Source organism: Podarcis pityusensis (assembly GCF_964106645.2).
Source record: "Podarcis pityusensis genome assembly, chromosome: 1".
In the NCBI taxonomy this organism is placed as follows: Eukaryota; Metazoa; Chordata; class Lepidosauria; order Squamata; family Lacertidae; genus Podarcis; species Podarcis pityusensis.
Genome location: NC_138028.1, coordinates 61,491,646 through 61,517,165, shown reverse-complemented (window position 1 = coordinate 61,517,165; position 25,520 = coordinate 61,491,646). Strand labels below are relative to the sequence as shown.

General features: G+C 40.7%; 1 protein-coding gene across 8 annotated transcripts in view; it reads right to left on the bottom strand.

Moving 5' to 3' along the window:
- Positions 1 to 687: 687 nt before the first annotated feature.
- ANO5 (anoctamin 5) overlaps positions 688 to 25,520 on the bottom strand; it is a 76,382-nt gene continuing 51,549 nt past the window's right edge. For 6 of the 8 annotated variants that reach the window (XM_080983146.1, XM_080983148.1, XM_080983149.1 and 3 more), the window contains 10 exons: positions 25,288 to 25,439; positions 22,487 to 22,564; positions 18,061 to 18,283; positions 16,928 to 17,097; positions 15,447 to 15,544; positions 14,666 to 14,796; positions 12,074 to 12,279; positions 8,293 to 8,474; positions 6,650 to 6,755; positions 688 to 5,961 (listed from right to left, as the gene is read on the bottom strand). In XM_080983146.1, coding sequence (XP_080839272.1) covers positions 5,737 to 5,961; positions 6,650 to 6,755; positions 8,293 to 8,474; positions 12,074 to 12,279; positions 14,666 to 14,796; positions 15,447 to 15,544; positions 16,928 to 17,097; positions 18,061 to 18,283; positions 22,487 to 22,564; positions 25,288 to 25,439 — 1,571 coding nt within the window. In that variant the 3' untranslated portion in view covers positions 688 to 5,736. Of the gene's footprint in view, positions 5,962 to 6,649; positions 6,756 to 8,292; positions 8,475 to 12,073; positions 12,280 to 14,665; positions 14,797 to 15,446; positions 15,545 to 16,927; positions 17,098 to 18,060; positions 18,284 to 21,914; positions 21,990 to 22,486; positions 22,565 to 25,287; positions 25,440 to 25,520 lie in introns of all 8 variants that reach the window. The other 2 variants (XM_080983147.1, XM_080983150.1) reach the window with 1 other exon arrangement.

Genomic DNA, 25,520 nt, shown 5'->3' with positions numbered 1-25,520 from the left:
GCGTAACTGACTGCTTGATTCAATGTTTGCAGGTATGTCTGTTTGGAATGGGACCATTGTTCACAAAAGGATACTGCATTAAGCAGAACACTCTATGCATAGTTGTGGTTAGTGATTTGGGACTGTGCTGCGTAAGACAAACATGAAGCAAGTTTAATACCAATTACTTGTTTAGGAGTGTGGGAGAATTGAATCTCAAATTCTTCACCTTTCTAGCCTCGTCCTGAAAGCACCAACTATTCAGAGGATGCAGGCAGGCAGATGCTCTTACACTCAAGCTTGAATTCAACCCACTGATGTGCATATCTGGAGTGGGGCTCAAGGCTGCAATTCTGTATGTCTTTCTTAAAAGAGAGATTTTTTTTATTGAAATCAAAGGGACTTACTTCTGAGTACAGAACTGCACAGCACAGAATCGGGAAAGAAACTTGAATGTTTGTTGTCACAAGAAAATTTAAAGCAATTTTTGAAATCACAACTTCTACTTTAAAAGCATAAATAAAAGTTTGTAGTCCTTAAAGGCATCACAGGACATTTATATACCATGATTCAGTATGCATAAACCAACAATTTACAAATATAATCATTGGATTCATCCACCAGTATACACAAGGCGGCTTATAATCCATATGCAACAGAAGACTAGCGCTCACACAATAAGAAAAGACAGGGATACGGAAAGGTTAAAAAAAAATTACACAGGTAAACAGATGCACAATACATGATGCACAATTCAAAAACTCTAAGACAGGAGTGTTATGCACAATTCAAAAACTCAGACGGGGTAGTACTAGACCACTTACAGTTCTCTGTCAGAAGCAAGGGCATAGAGGCAAACATGCACAACACCATTCCTTAGTAAGTGTTGTTACAAGGCACAAGGGTCCAGTGCTTGCATATGAATTAACTGAAAATATAACACCACAGCAGTACTTGGTAACTTGGCTCTTTCAGTGGAGTAGTATAAAAGTATCTATTGAAAAGGTTGCTAGAATGCAAAAAGCACTGCTGCCACTCAGACCACAACTGATATAATTCTCCTTGAGTGAGAGCTCAGTTTGTACAAGTTTAACAAACTGTGACTCAAAATGTATCATGCATGGGCACTTAAAGCTGCAGTCCTGTGCATATTTTTAAGAATAAGTCCCACTGAGCAAAATGAGGTTTCCTTACAGATTGAGCTAAGCACAAAGAGGCTTTATCTACATATTTTTGCCTAGAAGTCATAGCCTACAAATTAAAATGTCTGGAATTTAATCCAACAATACTAAAACAATACTTGGAATTGGTTAAAAGGGAACTGCATATAAATACAGAACAGAGGATGCCATCCCAATGTTCCAGATTTACAAATAAAACCTTCCATGGGTACAGTTGCCCACCAGGGGCTTAAAATATCTTGTGTTTTTGCTCCCTGCCAGGGACTACAAAATCATAGACTCAATGCAGTTGTAAAGATGGCTGGTCGCCTGTGTACCAGAAGTCGCCAGAAGTTCTGTTCTGTTGATATCCTTGCAGACATTCAGGGCTTGCCCCACAGCCTCCTCAAATGACAGGTCAGAGTTACATAAGTAAACATGCCACTTCTTAAAAATTTAACCCCTCTCATTGCTCTGGCTGCAATGGGTAGAGTGGCATGATAACAGCAGACAAAGCTGTTTGTGTAATCTTCATCTCAGCTGGACTTGACAAAACGCAACCCAAGGTACTGTGCAACTACAGCCACTTATTTCATTTACATCTGTGCCAAGTCACTCTGCAGCTCAGTGTTCATTTAAAAAAAAATTGATTCTACACAATTTAAAATAACTAGTGTGGCAAGCTAAAAAAACCACACATTTAATTTGTTAATACATTTAAGTTTGACACGGATGGCATTTTTTGTCAAGCAGAACTGTGATTTGTTGGACTTGATTTGCACTGATTGCTGCCTGTTTTACAACCACTGCAGTTCATTATACACTAACACAAACATATTTTAAATATGAATCTATCGCAAATCCTACATTTATATTTACAAGAACACTTATAAATAAGCAGCAGAGTGTTTATGCTCAAACGATGAGAAAGTGTTTTTGGCTAAATATGTAGATTTTTTTGGTGATTGCAATGTATCTTTGGCATATCTAATATACACTATATAATATTATTTGTCTTAACTGTACATCATTTCGGGGGGGGGGGGGATGACAGTATCTTAGCAGACTGAGCACATCACAAATAGAAAGAAAGAAAATGTAAGCCAGACCGTTTCAAGATGTCAGAAAGGTTTTGATTCAAAATTTGAGGAGGATGCTAAATTCAGTCTGGTGCTGAATACTTTTTGTCACACACTCTCCAAACTCTCTTCAAAACTCCATAGGTTATGCACAGACCCTTATAATATATGCACAAAGCAGAGAATGGGCAGTAGGGCAATGGTGACCAAAACCCCGTCTCTGAGCATGGAAACCTTTGAAATTAGGTTCAATAAATAGAAATTGGGCTAACAACTTACATTCTGCAGACAGCACCCTTAGCATCTTGGTTTTTCCTGCAGACCTCTCTGCTGGAACAGCCCATTAAATATGGGGTGTGCATAGGCTCTAAGATTTGCTTTGTATCTGTACATTTTAAAAACTTACAATCTGCTTCTAAGTCATTCTGTGCTCTGTTTGCTTCAATCTGTTGTTGTTGTTGTTTTTTTTTTTGGTTCAGAGCTGCTCTGTCTAAAATGAAGCTGTGTGCTCCCGATTTACTATAATGGGGAATCTAAAGTGAATCTAAAAACCTTCCTCCCACCTTTGACCAAAATGGATGAAATTTACACGCCCAGGAGCTCCATCAGAGAGATTAAATCTGCCAAATTGCAAACAAAGAGGTCCAGGGACTTTTATTGTGGGAGAATTAAAGGACTTCACTTTCCTCCATAATGCTCTACTGGATAAGCGCAGGGAAATGGGAGTTTGTCTCTTTCTTACCATAAAACAATTAAGTGATAGCCAAGTGGTGCATATTCTTACCTGAACATTATTTTAACATTTGCAGCTTCACAACAGCCTTTCTTTCTGGCTGAGCAAAGAAGACAATTGAGGAGCAAAGTGACTGCAAGTTCCTCTCTGGGGGTCTGCATAGTTTTGGCTTACTGTGTTATGCAAACCATGCCATTATAAATGCAAACATTGAATTATACAGCACAGAAAAGCAAAGAAACAGAGCAAGAGAACCCCAGGAGAGGGCCCTATCTGATTTGGGGGAAGTTACTGATATTATGTGTCAATGAAAAAAAGGAGGAAACCCCCAAACCCTGCAATTCTCATTGTTCTATTCCTGGAGCCATTGCACACCCCTAGTATCTGCATAACCTTCTTGTTTGTTACCCAATATCTGTATAAGTTTCTTATTTGCTATAAGCACCATTCTTTTCCTGTTTCGTTTTTTCGAGACAGATACCATGAATCTAATCTGGGCATTTTGCCCATTAATCTAGCTCTTTTCTTTGCCAAGGATATGAGTACTGTTCCTTCATTGATTGGGATCTTTTACCATAGTGTTTCAAAGTAGATAATTTGCTCTTTTGCCATAAGAAATGAAACCGAAGCACACAAACGTATAAAACAGCATAATCTTTAGCTTACATGCTAGACACAGCCTGGGATATTTGTTCCAATACTTAACAGTCAAGAATAAGCTTCAAAGTGCAAGTACTTTATGTCCAACATGCTTCATGTTTAGTGAATTCAGAATTCAGCAAGTGTTTGTTTCTCAAGGTTCGTATTGCATTGAGCAAAACACCTTGGAAGTTTGCAAAACTTGCTCCTGACCAGCTACTAATGCACAAGACTGAGTTTGAAAGCTGATACTTTCATAATACCTGTGAAGTCACTGATAAGATACATTATGCTACATAACTTACACTACTAGCATTTTCACATCTTTTTTTCCTTCACAAGTGCATGTAAATAAGGCACTATGCAGTGTGGGGCAAACTCGGGTATAAAAATGTAGCAAAACTTCAAAAATACTTGTAAGAACTTAAAATTATATAACAAAACACTGCCTGTAACACCTTCTAGCTAAGTATACATGCACAGTTTACACTAAATAAACTTTATAAATTTGCAAAATTGTCTCAAGACACACAAAAAAGGAACTGTTTCTCTTCTTAGCAACATTTAAAAAAACCATTATTTCTAAGCATTGCGGATTTGGCTACATGTACATAACCTTTCATTCATTAAATATTATGAATAGATATTCTGTACAAACACAGAGATCTAGTATTAAGGCATATTCACAACAAATGGCTTTGTTTACCATTTATCCCTGTAGATAATTTACTCAGGGGTTTTGAAAAATATGAAATCATTTTTAAAAATTTCAGAAATAATGACTTCAGATCCCAAATAATACTACTACAATCACAGGTAAAACTCCGGATTACCTCAGTGGATCTGGTCTTGATAAAGTATATTTCCAATTCAATATCATACTAATTTTAGGAAGAATATGGTCATCTTTCTAACGCTCACTAATCATGTAAGAATAGAAAATTATTTTATTTTATTTTAGGAACTCTGAGGTATAATTCCTTAAACTTCCCTTACTATTTTGGAGAAAATATGGCTGATGAAAATTATTAAGCATAGAAATTACTATGAAAAAGTAACTGTGGGTTTTAATTTTTGTTAGGTCACTATAGTTACTGAACTGTTAAATCTACAAATATGTTATCTGTGCCTTAAAAATAACCTACAAAACAACCCACCTCAAAAGGTACTGAAAGGTACAGGTTTGTGCGGCAGAAATGCACACGTGATATGTGAAAGATTTTCCAAGTAATGTTCCAAAGTAATGCATGATCAAGGCCAATGTGTGAAAAGTACATGCTTTTGAATAGCCAGTGCTACCTATCAGACAAATACAGATTAGTACTTCTCTAAGTAAGGCATCCAATTTAGTTTTTTGTTTGTCTGATGTTAGCATCTTACAGTAAAGGCTCCCCAAACATTTCTGCACTTGCTGCACTAAGCCCCTTCTGCCTTAACAAGGTTAACTATGACTAGCATATTGGCAGTTCAGATCCCAGTTTCCCCAACTCTGAGAACAGGCAAACAAAAATAGGATTGAACTATAGAGCCATAGGTTGGAAGGGGCCTTGAAGCTTGGTTAGTCCTACCAAGATGATGCATGAAATCCACAGTCACAGCATCCCCACCGGAGTCTGTGGAGTGCTTTAATATCACTTGAAGAGCATGATGAAAAGATACAGAATTCCGTTTAGGCTCTAGCATCATCAGTTGACAGTGCAACAACTGAAGGACAACACACCAAACTCTTGGCCTTATCAACTAATAATGATACTAATTAAATATAGGCTGGGTGAGGGAGGAACTTCCTGAGCTTCATTCAGGACGCCATTGCCACACTTACCAAGAACTGTGACTGCAAATGTGGAACATTATGAACTTTTCGCTATAACAGACTTAAGACAATTCTAGTAATGAGAAACATACAGTCTTAGAAAGGCAAGGCATTTCAGCAGTGTCACGAGCAGATTCATTTTTCAAGGTTCCACAGCAGCAAAGGTACGTAGCTTGTTGATTGGCCAACAGGAAATCCATGTTGATTCTCTCCACTTGCTTCAGTAAAATTGTTAGAACCAAAAGAGAAGCTTTCACGCATATTGAACTGCTCATCTCAGATTGGACAACCAATTTTCACAGGCTGGAATTTCACAGTCAGCTGTTCTTCAGGTTACATGACTTCTGATAACTCCACTCTCCCTTCGGTGGCAATGACTTCCTTTTCCATGCTGGCGGTGGTCCTGTTTTCACACAGCTTCTGCTTGAGTTTATTGAGTTCATACTCATGCAAGATTTTCTGAGTTAAGTACTTCTCACGCTTTATTTTGGCTTTCACTTCAGCCGGGACATCAGGAATCATCCAAGCCACAAAGAATTTGACAATGAAAACAACATGCTGCAAGGCAGGGGAACAATGCAAAAATAGGAGGATGTATGCAAAGAACTATGGAGGCAAGGTATTTCATCAAACAGTTGTTATTCCCTGTCCTAAACATTTGCAATGCAGACTTTCTAGGCTTGAGCTCTGAGAAAGATGGTTTTGCAAAGTGATGATATCTTCCTACACCAGGCTTCCTCAACCTCGGCCCTCCAGATGTTTTGAGACTACAATTCCCATCATCCCTGACCACTGGTTCTGCTAGCTAGGGATCATGGGAGTTGTAGACCAAAAACATCTGGAGGGCCGAGGTTGAGGAAGCCTGTCCTACACCTTAAAGTTGTGGCTACAAAGAGGGGTTTTTTTGGGGGGGGGATCAACAATAGCATGCCAGGCACACTAATTTCATCAGCTTGGGATGCATTTAGATAAATAGCACAAACTTTTGGGAGGCAAAACAACAGAGGGTTGTTTGCAGTAAAGCTTGCAAAATTCTGCAATTCTTTTATAATCTGCATATATGCAAATGGTATTCGATTCTGGATTTCTGTTTGCAACTTGTAAATCCTTTGTGTTTTGTTGTTACCTTTCCTTTAAAGCTACAATTCCATGAATCACAACAAGGTAATTTTGTACCCTCATCAAAACTGCAGTAACTCTACACTGACACTCTGAATCAATTACAAGAGGCAAGGGAACAACTTACCTCCATAATAATGATAAAAGCCATCTTGGCAGCCAGGATGTGCCAGAACTGCATTGTGTGTGCATATTTCCTCTCATGGTCTGGTGGATATCGATAGTCCCTGTACCTGTTGAAGACAAACATGTAAAGGTGAAGGGCCACATTCAAAGGCAGACAGATTACAAGCTCAGTGGCATTTACATTCAAATACACCTGTCACTTAAGAAGCCTTTTGATCCTGATCTTAATGTTTTGCTTTATTTATTTCTTTTCAGGACATGGCTCTTGTAACTGGTTCAGTGTCCCTCGTTTGCTCTTTCATAGCAAAAGCAAACTGTAGAGCACATGCTAGCAGAGCTTTCAGCTATCATAAGGTGATGTTTGGCTAGGTGGATCATGGAAGAGCATAAATCAGGGAACAGAAACGTAAAACAAGACGTGATGTAGGAAAGTTGTTCAAACAAAGCACTAAAGCTTAAATGGTACATACAGAAGCCTTGGGCTTTAAGGGGAACATGTCCTTCACTTCTACTGTAGATTTCCATGGCTCATTTATAGCCAACAGGAGCAGTCCTCTTCACATGCAACTCACACAAATGGATAGCACAGATATAAAGAGAGCTGCGTGTATAGCCCCACCCCTGAGGCAATGTGAGTCCTCCTGCCCCCCCTTGAGCAACACCTTCCATTGACAAAAAAGGCTCCCTCTTCCAGAAGGTATCTGTAAGCACACTGGGGGCCAGGAGGAATTACATGAGCTCCAGGGTAAAGCTAAATGTGTGGTCTTTTACAGCCATGATGCCCCTTTGCATAAGAAACATGCAAAGAAGGCTAATGCTAGAAAGGATTCTGTAGGCACCTTGTAGTGAAAAGCTATGTGGAATCTTGTGTGTTATAGTAGCCCCATTCCAAGAGGTGCACTCAACAGGGAATAGGGTTATCAGGAATGTCATAGAGGTAGCACTGGATAAAAAATGTTGAATCCATTCCTAGCCGATTACATATGAGTCTTCTTTTAAAGGAGACTGTAAAAGTCTCCATGTGATACAACTCCCCTTTCTCCAAACTCTGATATATGCATTTTATTTTAGGTCACCTCTCCAGGTGAGACAATCACAGAGCTACTACTGAAAACTGTAGTTCTGTGTTGTGGGCCCCCTCTTCCCCTAGTGACATGTTAGAGAAGCAGGTGACATTACATCATTTATTTATTTATTTTAGCTTTTCCTGACCCGCATAACATGCTACTGAGAAAGGTGGCAGGGGGGTTGCCAATATGGGGTTGCAGAGACACCATGATCAGCATCACATCTACTTCTAGAGTGAAATTACTTTAAATTTAAAAGTGAGAACAAGGCAATGAAAGGTGTAGTCTTTACACTTCCTTACTTCTGTCCTTTGGGCTACATTTGTTCTTTTTTTCCTACTACCGTACTGGTAATATTGCCACAAGATGACATCAAATTACATTCCCTAAAACTCCTATAATAAAGCAAATGTCTTATTCTGATGGCTAAAGGGCCCCTCATTTCATCTTATAGAAGGCAACAGTAAGGAGAAGAATTTAATGATCAAGACCAATATAGTAACTGATTTATTACAGAAATCTACTGCAAAAAACACACACACAAACAGACATGTAAAAGGGGTTAATTGCAACTAACCTGCAAGTGGAAAAGTTTTCTGGGTTTATGTCAGGCCTGTTTTTATCAGGAAAATCTGAGGTTTGAAATATGGAGAGGCTGTCATTAATGTATCCAGACATGGGTGAAGAAGGATCCATAGAGTAGGCATAATAATATACCAATCGAGGGATCATATCAGATGTGAAGGCAACAATAAATGCCTGCAGGAAAGAAGTTGGATTATATGTTAAATGTTTCATTCACAGGAAATGCAAAGAAATGAACAATGTATCTACCTTTGAATACTAATCCACGCACAGATACGAAGGTCACCAGCTGACCTTAAGCCACTCTTTCTCAGCCTAAGCTACTTCACAAGAATGTTGTGAGGATATCGGAGAAGAAGAAAAACCAGGTATGCCACTTCGAGCTCCATTGAAACAGGGATTGAAAAGTGTCTATTTATTGATATATGTAAAAACATAAGAACAATGGTGATTTATCAGATGAAAACCCTACCTAGTCCAGCAACCCATTTCCCACAGTGGTCTATCAGATGGCTATGTGAAGCCCACAAGTAAGACAAGAGCACTTGCCTGTTCCTATTCCACAGCAACTAGCATTCAGAGCCTCTGATGCTGAAGGAAACCTGGATGTACAACTGGTAAACTTAACTGGAACCATTACTGATCTGCCAGTGCTCTATGATCCTCTGCCAAGGCTCTCTTCCATGTACCTCTTCCATCTGGAGTATGACAATACCTTCAGAGGAGAGGGCTTTCTTGGCAGTGGTTATAAAGCATCCTTCCCAAAGAGGAAGGTGCAATCATTTAAATGCCAGGCAATAGCACATTTTAATTGATTTAATTGAGCAATCATTTAATAGTTCATTTTAAAGCTTTCATCTGCTGCTTTTATCTTTGTTTTTGTATTTCATTACATTGATCTTTTATGTTTAGTGCTGCCCTGAAATCTAACCTGACAAAGCATGGTCCACAATGAAGGCACCACTATGGATGCTTTGCCATTCACACTTCTGCGAAGGTCAGGACGAAAACCAACAATTTATTCCATTAATTTTAATGAAACTAACTTTAGCTGAATTGGGGTCCTGTGCTTTACATATTACAATTTCCCTTAGAAAAAAAGTGATTATGTTGGAGTGCACCAATTAGCACCTTCTTAGAGCTTCGGTTCCCAGGATCCCTGAAGTAAGACATGAGCTTTAAAACAATGTGTACTGCCATACACCTTCCAATTGGCTTAAAAATTTTTACGTACACCCAAGCCTCAGCAAAATGCAGGACCAGCTGTATGGACTCTAATACAATAGCAATTCAAAGAGGCACAAAACAAGGATGCCCACTGTCTCCCTTCCTATTAATCTTGGCTCTGGAACCTCTAGCAAACTGAATCCGAGCAGCCACAGACATCAAGGGAGTGGAAATAAAAGACAGAACCTATAAATTAGGGCACTTTGCAGAAGACCTGATGGTCACAACACCAGACCCCATAAACACAGCAACCACCCTAACCAAAGAACTCGACACATTTGCAATGGTGTCGGGCCTACAATTAAACATTGCAAAATCTGAGGCCATGTGTTTCAACATCCCCCTCATATCCAAAAAGAATTCACCAACATCACCAAAATAAAATTCTGCTGAACCAAGTTCAGATACCTAGGGGTACAAATAACCAGAAACCTCAACAAACTATACCTCTACAATTACAACCCCTTGTGGTGACAAATCAATGAAGACTTGAAGAAATGGAACACCAACTTCACCCTCTCAGACAAAACAGCCATAATCAAAATGATCACCCTCCCAAAATTAACCTACCTATACCAAATCCTCCCAATCTGGATTCCCCCAACCCAACTCCGCAAATGGCAGAAAAAATTACATTCGCTTATCTTATCACACAAAAAAGCAAGAATAAACCTCAAATACCTACATCTCTCCTCCTCAGGAGGAAGATGGGGAATCCCCAACATAGAACTATACTACATTGCCAACCAAGTGTGCCACATAATGCCATACGTTCTAGAGGACGAGACAAAACAATGGGTATACCTGGAGAGAGATATAATCAAAAATACCCCCACCACAGCGTACCCATTCATCCTAAACAAGCTAAGTAAAATCCCCACAACACTAAACAGGTTCATACAGACCATGCTTAAAGCATGGAAAGAGGAAGCAACCCCAACCAGTGAGCCAGTGTGGTGTAGTGGTTAAGAGTGATGGACTCGTAATCTGGTGAACCGGGTTCGTGTCCCCACAACTCCACATACAGCTGCTGGGTGACCTTGGGCTAGTTACACTTCTCTGAAGTCTCTCAGCCTCACTCACCTCAGAGTGTTTGTTGTCAGGGAGGAAGGGAAAGAGATTGTTAGCCACTTTGAGACTCCTTAGGGTAGTGATAAAGTGGGATATCAAATACAAACTCTTGTTCTTCCATCCCCAACCCCAACCCGCACTAACCCACCACCCACTATTCCACCATGCAGCACAAAAATTCCAGATAATAACCTGGCAAGCCAAAGGCTTATACAAAAATAACAAACCCACATCAACACAAGAAATACAAGACAAACTAGGGGACACCCAATTGTCCTGGCTAACACACCACCAATTACATACCATCTTAAACAATCCAGTAGTAAAATAAGCAGCAACTAGACCCTTTACAACCTTTGAAAACCTCCTCCTAACAACAAAGGGACATGGCAGGGGGTTGGTGTCCACAATATACAAAATACTGCTCCAAAATCCCACAAACCCCCTCAACATAATAATTAAAAAAAAAACAATGGGAGGACGACATAGGCTATGAAATTAACCCTACCCAATGGACTAGAATGTGGTCTAAACCTCCCTTTACATCCATCTCAGTGAAAAGAAAAGAACTCACTATGAAACTCACTTACAGATGGGACCTAATACCACAAAAACTAGCACTGATATGCCCAGGAGCCTTACCAAATGCTGGAGAGGCTGTACTTCGACAGGCACATACCTCCACATGTGGTGGTAATGTCCAAAAATCCAACTCTTCTGGACACCAGTCATACAAGAAATATGCAAATCAACTAAACAAGTATTAGAACTCACCCCAGAACTGGCCCTACTGAACATCTTCCAAGATAATAATGTCCACTCACATTACAAAGAGCTCATAACCCACCTACTCTCAGCAGCCAGAAGCATCATAGCCTGGAGAGACCTGACAGAAGTAAATATGGACCAATGGTATCAAATAGTATGGGAAACAGCCTTTCTAGAAAAACTAACCAATCAACTGAAACTGACACGGGGGCAAATAGAAGAAGACACCTTCACCCCGACAATTGTTCCCCTTTATCACATGCATAGCCCAACAGCATACGAATCAATATGGCTAACCTGACCCAAAAATCCACCTCCTCACACACATAAACAAATCTTACTACAGCCAACCAAAAGCAACCAACCACACCCTAGGCTTCCCCCCAATCTCTCTCACCACCAAGGAAATATAACAAACGAATAGAAAGTGAACCCACAAAAGTGACACTGACACAAAACCCCACACATACACTAAGTACAAGAAAAGAAGCATTACCACCCCACTCAACTCACTGTCCCCCTCCCCCTCTTTTCTTCCCAACCTAATACTGCATCCAACACTAATGTCTCACAACAAATGAAACTGATCTGCAGAAAACACAACTTGACAAAAGAGACAATGCACATATTTTTGTAAACTAAGAAATCATTCATATATATATATATATATATATATATATATATATATATATAATCACACTACTTACATTTGTGACAACAGACAAGATAGCCATCCCATTCAGAATTTCTTGCCAGACTCCTATGCTATGGGCTTTGGCTGCCACTGGCCTTCTAAACTGCGTTGTAAGCTTCCAAGAATCAACTCGAATTTCCAGGATATTGTTCATCAGAGCAAGTAGTGGAGCCAAAGGAAAAGAGGCCACAAATAAAGTGATAAATCCAAACTGGATAACTAGATGAAAAGGAGAGAGAAAAATAAAGGAAAACATCTGAATGAAACCTTAGAGAATTTGCATTTGAATTAATTGTGAATGGTAAACATACATATCAGAATATTTGTGTGCAGCTGTGGACGCAAGTACATGGTATGAATCAAAAGAAAGGTAGCAAGTATTCCTGAAAAAAAAGTAAGCCTGTTTTTACATTTAAGGACTTAATTCAGGAAAAAATGGTAGTTATTTATTAAGAAAAATAATACAGAGACTGAAGATGAAGAGATCAATTCCAGAATAAGACTGAAAATCTTTTCCCTGAAGAAGAAAATACTCTAACACAGAAAAGGAAATTCTATATCTTCCTTCAAGTCTTTCACTGAGAGGCAGGGAGCCAACAACCTTCCAGATGTTGCTGGACTACAGCTCCCATCATACCTGACCATAGGCCACACCGACTGGGGTTTATGGGAGTTGGAGTCCAACAACAAATGGAAGAGCATATGTTCCCCACTCCTTAGTTCTCATGACCTACCATAGCCTGCAGTCAAACTTAAGTATGCATGATCAAAGCAACAGCATAGTCTTTCTCTCCACCTCCACTTTCTTCCCTTTTCTTGGTTGATTTCCCTTGACTGAATTTTAGATTGTAAGCTCCTCAGGGCAGGGTCTCTGTAAGTGCCATGCATACTGTTGGCATGGTAATCACGCTAAATGATAAACCAAGAGCTTGTGTGACTTTAGCTGTGTTCCAGCCCCATCCCTGGCCTAAAAGCCTTCATGGCAGTAGTGGCTGGTGTGGCAGCCATCAATGCTCTCCCAGCTTCCAAACACAGCATGTTGCTGGCACTTACAGGACAGAGAGGTGCTATGCAGCAAACCCAGCCCACTGCTGTTGCCATTATGTGCCTGCACAGTGCCTAGTTTGGTGCTGGGAGGGCAGTGGTGCCCCACCTAAGCCACCACACTGGCCGCTACAGCTTCATTGAGACTTTATTTCCTTGCAAGTCACTGCCTCTCCATGGCTGTCAAAGTGAGCATGGGTGGGAGAGAGGGCATTTTACAAGGTAATAAAATTTTAAATGGGGAAGAAGGGGCTACGATTTGACAAGCTGCCCAGTGAAAATAGGATAGGGTCTAAAAACTGAATAATAGAATGCATATTTGCCTTTACACTATAATCTTCTCTGCCCCCCAGCTTTAAATTTTCATTTGGTAATATAGGTGTCCCCCCTCCACTTATGCAGGGGTTACATTTTGGGCCACCATGCACAGAAGTGAAATTGCATAAAGTAGGAAGCACCCTCTAGAAAGCCTCTAAACACTCATTTTTCTATCTCTCCAGCTCCCTCTCATGCTCTCTCTAAACACAACTCTCTCTTCAACTAGTGTTTGAAGCTCTGGGGCCAGCTGGAGGCTGGAAGATGCGTGGGGAGGCTGAGCAGCCTACACAAAACCCCGCTGTGTCTTAAGTCTCTTTGGGGCTTCCTCTGCCCTCACTGATGTCCTCTTTGGGCTCTGTGAGGGTCTCCTCATGAGTTATGAGGACTCTCCAGCTCTCTCCTGCCATTTCCTGGTATGATTCTATTTAGAACAGGTAAAAGTGGGGAGACGCCTGTATGGTCCACAACAAATAAAAAAAAAGTTCACTCTATGATGCTTTGAGATAAAGAGAAAACCCAAAACATACTTTATTCATTGCTGCAATGAATACCAACTCAAATCAGCACGCCTGCCTTTAGTTTCTTAAAGGCTAGCACACAAAACACAATGTAGCAGCCATAACAGCACTATTTTAGAACAGATTTTCTTGCTAGCTACCATATGCCATCTGTTGGCTGCTCTGCGAAATCACAACAGCTGTTGGCTTCTTATCTTCTGCTCTCTGTAGTCATGCTCTGTTTTGTGGTAGCGCATTGTGACAGCAGAAAGTTCACTGTACAGCTTGGGTCAAACTGCAGAAACTGCTGTGTTCAGATAAGGCAGGGGTATAAGCCACATGAAGTCTGTGCTGAATGCTCACTAAAAGCAGCATAATTATTGTTGTGAGGCACAGCACTGCAGCAAAATTTTAGGTTTTTTTTTATATGGATATTCTCCATTTTGTACCCAAGAAGTTGATTCTTTTCCAATACTTCACAGCTCGGCAGCCATAAGTTGTTATTGTTTATATAGTGCCATCTATATACAATGAAAAGGTTTGACAGGTCCCTATTCCTAGGGTAAACCACTACAAATGCATCTACAGGTGTATATGTAGTACTGTTAGTTCACATAGTCTTTCAGCCAAGAAAGATCAGCTGAGGAATATGTATTAGCTCCATTCAATTGCACGGAAGAAAAGCAGCTGTCAGAAGCTGAAATAGCTCTATACAGAGGTGTTTTATAACCATTCATTGTGCTTACCCATTTCCAAGTACTCATAGAATAGGCCCAAGGCCCCAAAGTTCTGCAGATCATGGTCCTGCTCCCATCGACTGTATAAATTCTCAGGACTGCTACTGGCTTTCCTACGGCCCCACCAATTCCGGATCCAGCTGTGGGTTGGGGTAACAGAAAACACAGGATGGGGCAGGTTGCATAAAAGGTAAAGCATTGAAGTCAGAATCATGTCCCATATGGTATGACACCAAAAGTGTTTTCAAAGTATCTCTCCCATAAAGAAGACTATCCAGGGTTTAATACAGGGTGGGAAAAGTCCAGATTACAGGGCCACTTTAGTCCTATTTGGGTGTTCTAAATCACACAACACACACAATACATCTCTGCCTGCTGCCCCATCCCCAGTCAAATCACCTACCACCATCACACATCGCACACTGGGGTGAAAGTCTGAAAAGAGGAGCTTGGCTCTTTGTGCGTATGATATTGCCATGATTTGCAACCCTGATCTCACAGTGCTCCAAATCAAAGAGAGACCATGTGTGTGCAGACCAGGCTTCTCTCTTCAGACACTCCCTCATATAGCACTGATTCTGGTGCCTAGGAATGCTCCCTCTTTTCCAGTTCCATAACCATTGCCTACATTTTAAATAATTTTCTCTCATCCTGCAGTAAGAAGTTTCTACAACCAAAATTAATATTGTTATGGCTTTATGCGCTTACTGTGTTCACTGTTGAGATGCATAACGCAACCTATTACCCTCTCTTAAAAATGAAACTTACTCAACATGAAGGCATCACTTACGGTACAATAGCCTCTTGGATGTTGCCCCATATCTGTTTGCCAGCCATGATAATGGTAAGCTGTGTTGTCAGCTCTATCAGGCATCCTGCAGGATCACACTAATGAAACAAGGGTGGGGAGAGGAAGAAGAAACACGTAATTGGTCTTTTCCTTGAAAACCACAGTGTTAAAGTAGAAGACAGGAACTCTTTACTAAGTAGTAAAAAAAGAAAGCAAAACCACATGGGTTTAACCCTAAAACTGCTTACCTACAGAGCAACTGTTCTTGATTATGCCGAGAAATTAAACTGACTACAGCATTCACTATACTCCTCAACCTTACCCCCAAGTTGACACCAAAAGCCAGCAGAAAGTTTCTGCCAGAAAAAGAGAACAGCAGGACCAAAAAAGCAGCTTTCCAGTGCTGGGCTTGTCATCTTTTGTTTTAGGAAAACTAAGGCAATGAGAATTGGTTAGAGAGCTGGGTCAGGGGTGAGAGGTTGAATTATGTGTATACCAAGTATTGATGTAAAGCACCTATTTTTAATATTAAAAAGCCAGCAGCCAAACATCTGACTGGCTGTTTCAAATCAACAGGCGACCCCTCGTTTCTGTTCCTGGGATGTGCAGCTTTTTTTCTGTGCCCAGCCTCCCAATTTTACTTCTGTCAGGTTCCTCATTCTTGCCTTCTCTTCTTGCCCACATTCCTCTGGACAGCTCAACCCAGGGAAGTAACCTGTCCCAACCTTCATTTTCTAAAGTTCCATGGATTCTCTAGGGCAGCAATCCTTCTTCTCAAGTTCTTGGCTCCTGCCTTCTTCTGCCCTCCCTCCCATGGTCTCTCTGACTTCTCTGTCCCTTTCTAAGATCTGAACACCTCAACTAATGGCAGCCAGAGACTCAGAGGAAGGGAGCTAGGCTGACTTGCTTCCTTTGCCTCAGACCCGGTTAGCTGTACAGAGGAGTCTTACGCAGAGAAGGTATATCCCACTACCTAAGGTCATCTTCTGAGGAAGCCCCCTGAAAATTTATCCATTACATTTTGTAGGGGCAATTTCACTGATAGGGAACAATAGATTTCAGCCTATCAAACCCAGAAGCTCTTTCTCCTACCCCACCCTGTCATTAGAGTGGCTTAGTCTGTCAGTGGCACTGTCAGCACCATCACAAAATCCCTTAATACTATATAAATTTATGATTTGGGAAGAAAGGGAGAGGCAAAGCCTTAATGCCAGAGTGAGACTATTGTTCTCAGAGAGCCAGTCTGTTTCAGCAGTTTACTCTTGAGTTATATAATGCAAGGACCTTTGTTTGCAGATAGCACATTCCAAAACATACACTGAGAAACACATAGACAGGCATCTTCTACTGCATCTTATGTACATTTGTGACATTTTCCTGGCTTTTTATTCAGAATATTGTGTTGTTTTATTGGCTTGTCTTTACAAAAATGAGGGTGGTTAGCAATTACTTCCTTAATTCACTGAAAAATGACCCCATACCTCTTCATTTCTCCAGCGATCAAACATGTATGTGTAGTGACCCGGGTACCCCACAAATTTCCCTTTGAAGAAAGCCACGTAGAAACATGAAGAATAATAGTTGACAAACTGAAACAGGAACATCTTCATGGTGAGTCTGTTCTCATATTCAAGGTGAGTTCTTGGGATCTCTACAAGGTCAACAAAATAAACAAGGGTTTTTTTTTCTGCACCATGCACAGCAAACAAGGCTACGGCAAACACTGACAATTTTGAATTTGGCTGAAGCACTGCAGAGCTATTAGGTATGAAAAAGAACAGGGTTTCCAAAAGAATACTGCAAGACCATTCACTGCATTTTTATGCCAGCAGAGGGCAGCAGCTATAGAACAGTGAGTCAAGTCTATAGCCTCTCTATGCAAGTGGCAGGACTACTGCAGAATTATTCCTACAGGTGAGCAATTAAATTCTTCCAAATTTAAAACACATTATAATTATTATTTCTACTGCGGAAAAATGAATGCAGATTAAAACATTTCCATTTACCAGCTATAATTGGGGATCATCATTTTAGCTCAGGAAGCACTTATTTTAGGATTATTCTAAATGCTTCATTATCCCATTATTTACTGAAAAATTTATCTGAACAACAAACATCACTCTAGTGTGGTAGTTAATGACACAAATGGAATTCGTGGTCCAAATCTTAATCGTAAGGTTTGCAAATTGTAATAAATGCTCACATAAGCAGCCTACTCATATGAAAAATGTAAAATCTGGAGAGGTGCGTCAAGAAAAATGTCAGTTGTGGATGGTATATTATTATGGAAGGGGAGAAACGCTCTTCCATGAGTTCCCTACAGTGATGTTACACTCCTAATAAGTAGTTATTAGCATGGTCAAGCCAGCTGCAATAGTGTACAAGCTCTTCCTCATAAAATCACAGAGCTAGGATGCAGCTGTGGATAATCTAGGAACAAAGCTACATGATACAGAGGGAGGTCTCAAAAACAGTTTCCCAGGAATGCTAGCCAACTTGGCCAGATGGAAAAATTGTATAAATATTCAGCTTCTGGTTGCCAATAAACTCAGCATTTCCACCACAGGGACAGAAACATATCCCTGACAGTTCTGTCTTTATGCAACATACCTACCCATATCTGTGATCCAGATGGCTATCCTCTCATACAAGAAATTCAGTATCATAATGATGACAAAATTCAGGCATGAAGCAGTGACCGATGTTGCCAGTTGTGGTGTCAGGATACCTTGAATAGGCTGCAAGGTTTGTGCATTCTCCATGATGCTGGCAAAAGCAGCATAGACGGCAAGGCGGTAAACTATCACAGCTATCATACTAGCTATGATCAAAAAGATCTGAGAGAAACCACAGAGGTTTAAGAACAATGACATCATATCAGAAACAGCCTTTAATGCTTTATACTATATAGCAAGCATGGGGAATCCATGGCCCTCCAGCTGTTGATGGACTCCAAGTCCCATCAGCCCCAGCCAGAATGTCCAATGGAAATGATGGGAGTTGTAGTTCAGCAACATCTGGAGGACCACCAGTTCCCTAACTGTACCATATAGGACTCTAAGGGCCAAACTACACATTGAGAATAATAGTGTAGTATGGCCCCATCGGGACTGTATCACTTCAGACTGCAAGAGAGAGGATGTGTGTCTATCTGAAGGCTGATCTGATGTTCATCCAATGTATTCTTTTTGCAAGTAAAACCCAAGTACATCAGGGTGAGAGCCAAGCCAGACCCTATCCACCTGATGCACTGTTATTTTTGTGTCTTTCAGTTGATATTTGCTACCAACAGTTGTGTGTAATGGATGCGATGCTGTGATAGTTCTGCATCTACCTCCAGGGTCAGTTTCAGAAAGCTGCAGTGGGGAGCTTCTGCTCAACCACCATGGCACTTGTGTCGTAGAGTCCTACATGGCTCTGTTTTATGCCCCCATGCTCTTTCTCAAACTGCTCGGTAAGGTAATCTAACCTAGATCTATTTCTCTATGTCATGTGAGTCAAGTGAGGCTCAGCCAATGCCTGGATTTGGAAATGGACAGATGAGGGTCAAGACTGAAGCTGAATCCTAACAAGACAGAAGGACTGTAAGCAGGTGATTCTTGGGTCTGAGAGACAGATGTTCAGTGTGTTCTGGATGGCACTGCACTCCCCCTAAAATAGCACACATGGAACTTGAGTGTACTCCTTGATTTAACATTGCCACCTGATGCCTTAGCGGCCTTGTCTTTTAACATTTTTGCCTGGTTCTCCAGCTGCATCTGTTCCTGGCCAGAACCTCTGGTAATATCCTGGATGGATTAGACACATTATACATGGGGCAACCCCTCAGTGTTATACACAGGGCTGCCCTTTAAGACTATATAGAAGCTTCAATTAGTGAAGAACTCAGCTGACACAATTTTAACTGGCTCAGCCCAGTTGATTCACAGTACTCTGATTCAGAAAGAATTGTCTCGGCTACATGGTCACAACTGGGACCAGTATTCAAGATGGTGATATGTACTTGTAAAGTCTGAAATGGTTTGGGTCCTTTTCTGCAGTGGTACTCCAACTGTGGAACACCCTCTTCAATGCTGGTAAGCCTTTTGTTGACATTGTAATATTTCTGGTGCCACTTGTATTTGGCCAAGCATTTCAAAGGGCTATGTTTGCTTTTGCTTTTTGTAGCTTTTCCTGCCTGTTTTCAAGGTTGGTTGTTTTTAATTGTGTTTGTGTTTCATATAAGTAATTGTTTATGCTTATTGTACATTGCCCTGGAAACTGCTAGATGAAGGGAAATTTAGAAATAAGTAGAATAAATGTAATCATGTCTTCAGTCTAAAGTGGTATAGTCCCAACAGAGCAGTAATATTGTCTTTTTCTGCTTAGCTTGTCTGTTAGTACACCAAGCAAAATCATGCAAAGCACACTAGTGGCATGCTGTTTCAAAATCCACCAATATCATGTTACAATTTCATTGCATAGATATGGTAGCATTATAAACATTTGTGTTTATAACACATTATCCACATACTAAAGATCTCTCAATTTTTTTCTGTATTGAAATAGAGAAAGTTGAATTGATTCAGACGTAAATGATGCAATCCAGAACCCAATTTCTCCAGAGTGTTTTGGTCAATAATAAATGACTACAGGTTATAGGGAAATTTTATAATCAAGCATTTGAACAATTCAAAATAGGGCAAAATTCCCTTGGTCTACAGATAACTACAGAGACTGATTATCTAGATCTGGTTTCAAGCCTAGTTATGCAACAGAGGCTCTGTGCAAGGAACTGTGCAAGGACAGTGTGTCCCTGTTGGCTCTGCTAGACATCTTGACAGCTTTCAGTCCATCAAACATGGTATTCCTCTGGGCCACCTTGCAGGGATGGGACTTGGAGGTACTATTTTACAATGGCTCTGCTCCTTCCTGGAGGGACTCCTGTTTGACACCTTGGACATTGGCCTGCAGAGTCCCTCAGTGTTCTCTTCTGTCCCTTGTGCTATTTAACATTTACATGAAACCACTAAGAAAGGTTGTCTGGAGTTTTGGGGTTCATTGTCACCAGTATGCTGATGACCCAGCTCTATTTCTCCTTTCCACCAAAATCCAAGAAAGCAGTCTCAGATGCAAACCAGCGTGTGTCATCTGTAATGGACTGGATGAGGGCGAACAAATTGGAACTTAATCTAGACAAGACTGAAGCACTATTGGTCATTCAGAAGGCAGAACAGGGAATGGGGATTCTGCTTGTGCTTGATGAGGTAACACTTCCCACAAAGACAGTTTGGGTGTGCTCCTGGACTCCAGACTGAGCATGAATGCCCAGGTTTCCGCAGTGGCCAGGAGTGCATTTGCACTGTGCCAACTGCACCCATTCCTTGAGATATCTCAATTGGCCACAGTGACACATGCCTTAGTTACCTCCTAATTGGATTACTGTAAAGCGCTCTAGATGGGGCTGCCTTTGAAAAGTGCTTAGAAACATCAACTGGCTCAGAGAGATATGATCAGATTATTGATCAGAGATAATTATAGGAAGCATAACCCTTTAGGGAGCAGTGGAACAGCTCCACTGTCTACCAGTCTGTTTCTAGGCACAATTCAAAGTGGTGGTTATGACCTTTAGACGCTACATGGCTTAGGTCCAAGCTACCTGAAATAATGTATTCCCTCATACAAACCTGCTCAGGTTTTGAAATCTTCGGGAAAGGTCCTTTTCTTGGTCATGCCACACTCATATGCATGGTTGGTGGGGACACAGTAAAGGGCCTTCTCAATAGATGCTCCCAGACTCTAAAACTCCCTCCCAGGAGGAGCTAGACTGGCTCCCTCCTTGTTGTTCTTTCATCAGATGGTAAAAACTGTCTTGTTCCAACAGGCTTTTGGGAACTGCTTTTAATGAAAGGGCTGGTGACATACCATTTTTACTGTAACTATTTGCTTGTTCTAAACATATTTAATACACGTATATAGTTTAATTCTATCAGTGTTTAATTGTTTTTTAATTATTATTTTTCTATGTTTTTGGTGATTCTTGTTTTTATCTGCATGCTGCCCTGAATCCCATCAGGAGAAAAGGTGGGGTTTAAATAAATACAATAATAATAACAACACAGTCAGTGGCATCTCATAGATGTCATCTTAAAAGTAGGTTCCATTGAATTCAACAGAGGTTATTCCCAGGTATGTGGGTATAAAACTGTAACCTAAGTCACTATATTCATCATCATGAATAATGGACAACTAAATAAAGTCAAATGGATTGATTTGGCAGAAGAGAGAGTTATGGATTGTATGCTATACGATTCAGTGTGTACTTTGCATGACACTAAGAAAGAAGAATGTTAGTTACAACCCCTTGTAGCCAGAAGCACAGAGAGAAAGATACCAACAGCAAAAGCATTAAGGCATGTTAAAATTCAAGCTTAAAAAGTGATGCATTGCTTGTTATGCATTACAGTGATGATTCAAAAGGATGCTCACCCAGAACAACACTGTCGTTCCCGAGATGCAGAATCGTATAGCCTGGCTAGTTAAAGGCAAGTAAGGCTCCAACTCCTGAAACAGTCAAGCAAGCACAGCACATTTCACCTCCCGCAGACATATTCTTACACTGAACACTGCAGAAAGCAACCTCAACCACTGTGAGAAAGCAAACACACCCCAAGAAAATAGTTTTTACACTCCCAAGGAATGCATGATGTAGCACATTTCATCTTATGGGAGAAAGACAGAAATGGAGGAGTCCATATGTAGATGAGAAGCCAGTCATCCAGAGCTTTTAAGACCTTGCCAAATTTACAAGACGGCCAAAAGGCCATTTTTGTTTTCCTTCTCTGTGATCTTCTGAACAGAAGGGAGTGAATGCAGTTCAGTTTCCAATATGCCCAAATTACATGACAGGAAAAAAATATGTATGTTTGGACTGGACTAGCTATTGCTGTTAAGTGTTGTCCTCCATTCTCTCAGGTCTTTTCATTGCTTTCCCACTTGAAGAAATGGCTCTTTCATTAGTTGCCACTCTAAGCTGCTGAGTTCACGCAGCCCTGTCTTACCCAAAACAAAATTCCAAAGTACAACAAGCTCAGTTTCCCATAGTCATGTATGCTCTTCCTCTTAACCAATTCTAATTCCTAGAATAGCAGACCAGACAATTTAAAAAGCAGTAATTAAAGAACAGAAAAGATTTCACTGTACCACCATCACCTGATACTAGTGCTACTCATGTCTGCAGCTATCTAACCAGGAAGCATCCAGTTAACCAGAGTTTCTCATTTCATCCAAGCCAGGAAACTAGGGTCACCACCATCAGTTTAAATGCAATGAGAAACTATGGTTAATTGGAGACTTCCTGGCTTGATTGTTGCACAACACAAAGGGAAGAATGGAAGCAATTTATAACAAAGGTAAATGGTTATGTCCAGGCCTTAAGGCTAAGGCCTATGCAGCTGTAAGCCCTTTGCTGCCTCTCACCTGCGAAAGCCAGTGGAAGGAGAGCAAATAGGCAGAAGGGATGACAACAGAGAACTGAGCACATTTCAAACCTGGCATCGTCTCTGGAGATGTCTGAGCTCAGTTCAAAACTGGCTTAAGGTGTCTTACAGAAAAGTGTTGTTCAACCACACACACTCCTCCCCCATTTTGAAGTTCAGTACCATCATAAGTAATAATCTCCATGAGAGCAGATCATAACCCACTGTGACCTAGCTTAATGCTTTAAGATTGATTACAATGTTGCTAGACCTGCGAGTTAATAAAGAGGGCACAATTCTGATATAGGTCTATGGAAGTGCAAAATGACCGGTGACCAGCAAAAGTCTCAAATTAGTGTAAGTAACAATGAAGTGTAGTTGTACAGTTGAAGAATATCAGTGTTCTTTTCAATCTGCAGATATAATCTTTAGAGCCTCAGATCCTTCACATTTTCATTGTCTAATGTAACACAGCAAGAACATTCAACTATAATTTGGTTAACCATTGATTTCTTTCATATCTGGACTGCTGACAGGATGTTTACAAATTTCTGTAACCTAGAACCTTGACAAATAGATAATAGATGATTTAAAGGAGAGGGAACAAGGTTTTAGCTTTCTTTTTTAAAAAAATGTAACTAGGAATTAAAGCAAGTGACTTGTAATGATCAAACACATATTTAAGAATGTCAACACATTTAGACTTCTCATTCTTCATGAGCTTCATGTACAAAAGGAAATATCTAAGCTAGGATAGATAATAATATGTAATATAAATCAGGATTCCTCTAACTTGTAACTGTGCTCAGAGGATACCTTCATTTTGTCCCAAAACATTTTGCCAATCCATTGTAAAGATACTGCAAAATCATCAACTTGCTGATTCTAACTGATATGTTTTATTTCCTTTGCTTTAATTTTTTTTTTTTTTTTTTTACTTTCTATTTTCCTGCAGTTGAGCAGCTTTGACGGAAAGGCAGGATAGAATTTAACAAATAAATAGATACATTAATATTACATCCAATGTAATCACATTAAGACCAGAGAATTGTTCCTTAAAGCACCAGAGTTCCATCATAAGGATCAGGCTTAGTGAAACAGACATTTATTGCATCTGAAGTAGAATTGTAGCCATTTTGTCTGTTATTTTTCCCCTTTGGTTTAGCTGCCCAGAAACTCACGGCATGCAGACAAAAGCTTATCAGCAATTCAAACACTCAGAACTTGCTGTAGGGCCCTAGGACTGTTTTGCTCCAGAATGCAGGTGTGAAAACTGCATATTTGAATGCCTCCACATCAAAAACTACCTATACTTAGAGAATTACTTTTCAGGGGAAAAGCTATGTAGAAGCTTTCCGTGTTCAGCATTTTTGGGGGTATGGGATAGCATTCAAACATGCAACTGCTAAAGACTCTCCTCCCTGCAAGAGAGGGGAGTGGTTGTGGGCGGGAGCCCGGACTCCGCCCTGGCAGGGGCCTTAGCCCCTGCCCCTCCTTCTCCTCCCCCTCAGTCCTCGTCGTCGTCCCAATATAGTCTCAAGGAGAGCAACATAAGCTTTTTTTCCTCAATGGTTGAACCAATTGCTAGAGAAGAACAAATCAGTTAAATTTGCCCTCTTGAGCTCCTGCCTTTCCCTACTGGAATGATATATCTTCTTCTTCTTTGGCGATCACTTGTAGCCGAGTAAGATTGTCTTCTGTAAACATGGTTTTAACAATGAGTCCGTAAGTGACTGTGGATAACAGCATTTGAAGAAAGCCTGATTCTTTCCAAATCCATTTTATATTAGTCATTGGATCCCAGATGTTAACCCTAAGCACCGGCAGTTGATTTGTCACCTTGTTCTGAATCATTTACAGAATTATAACTTTCTGGACCCTGTCAGAACAACATGCTTGTGTAATGTTCTGGCATAATTCCTTCTTAAGCACTTAAGAGATGGCATAAAAGGTAAAGGGACCCTTGACCATTAGGTCCAGTCGTGAACGACTCTGAGGTTGCGGTGCTCATCTTGCTTTACTGGCCTAGGGAGCCAGCGTACAGCTTCCGGGTCATGTGGCCAGCATGACTAAGCCACTTCTGGCAAACCAGAGCAGCGCACGGAAACGTCATTTACCTTCCCACCGTAGCGGTACCTATTTACCTACTTGCACTTTGACATGCTTTCGAACTGCTAGGTTGGCAGGAGCTGGGACCAAGCAACGGGAGATCACCCCATCGCGGGGATTCAAACCGCCGACCTTCTGATCAGCAAGCCCTAGGCCACAGAGCCACCCACATCCCACAAGAGATGGAATACTTCGTCTTAAATACGCAATGGGTAACTGGATCTTATGTATCCCCCAACCTCCATGTGATTTTTGTCTTCTAATGCTCAGGTTACCTGCGTTACTGGATTCTTCCTTTTTTGAGTACATTTTGCTTCATACTCTGGCCTCAGTTGGAGCTGTTGCTGTTCCTCCTCAAAATCAACTAGATCCCATTCATATTCAAGTCGAGCTTGCCGACGCTTCCAGAACTCCAAGAAAAGTGTGACTGCAATGAATAGAGTATGGTGCAAACAAAAATAAGAATAAGAAATGTCTAGTAGCAACTGAGCAAAACCAACAGATAATA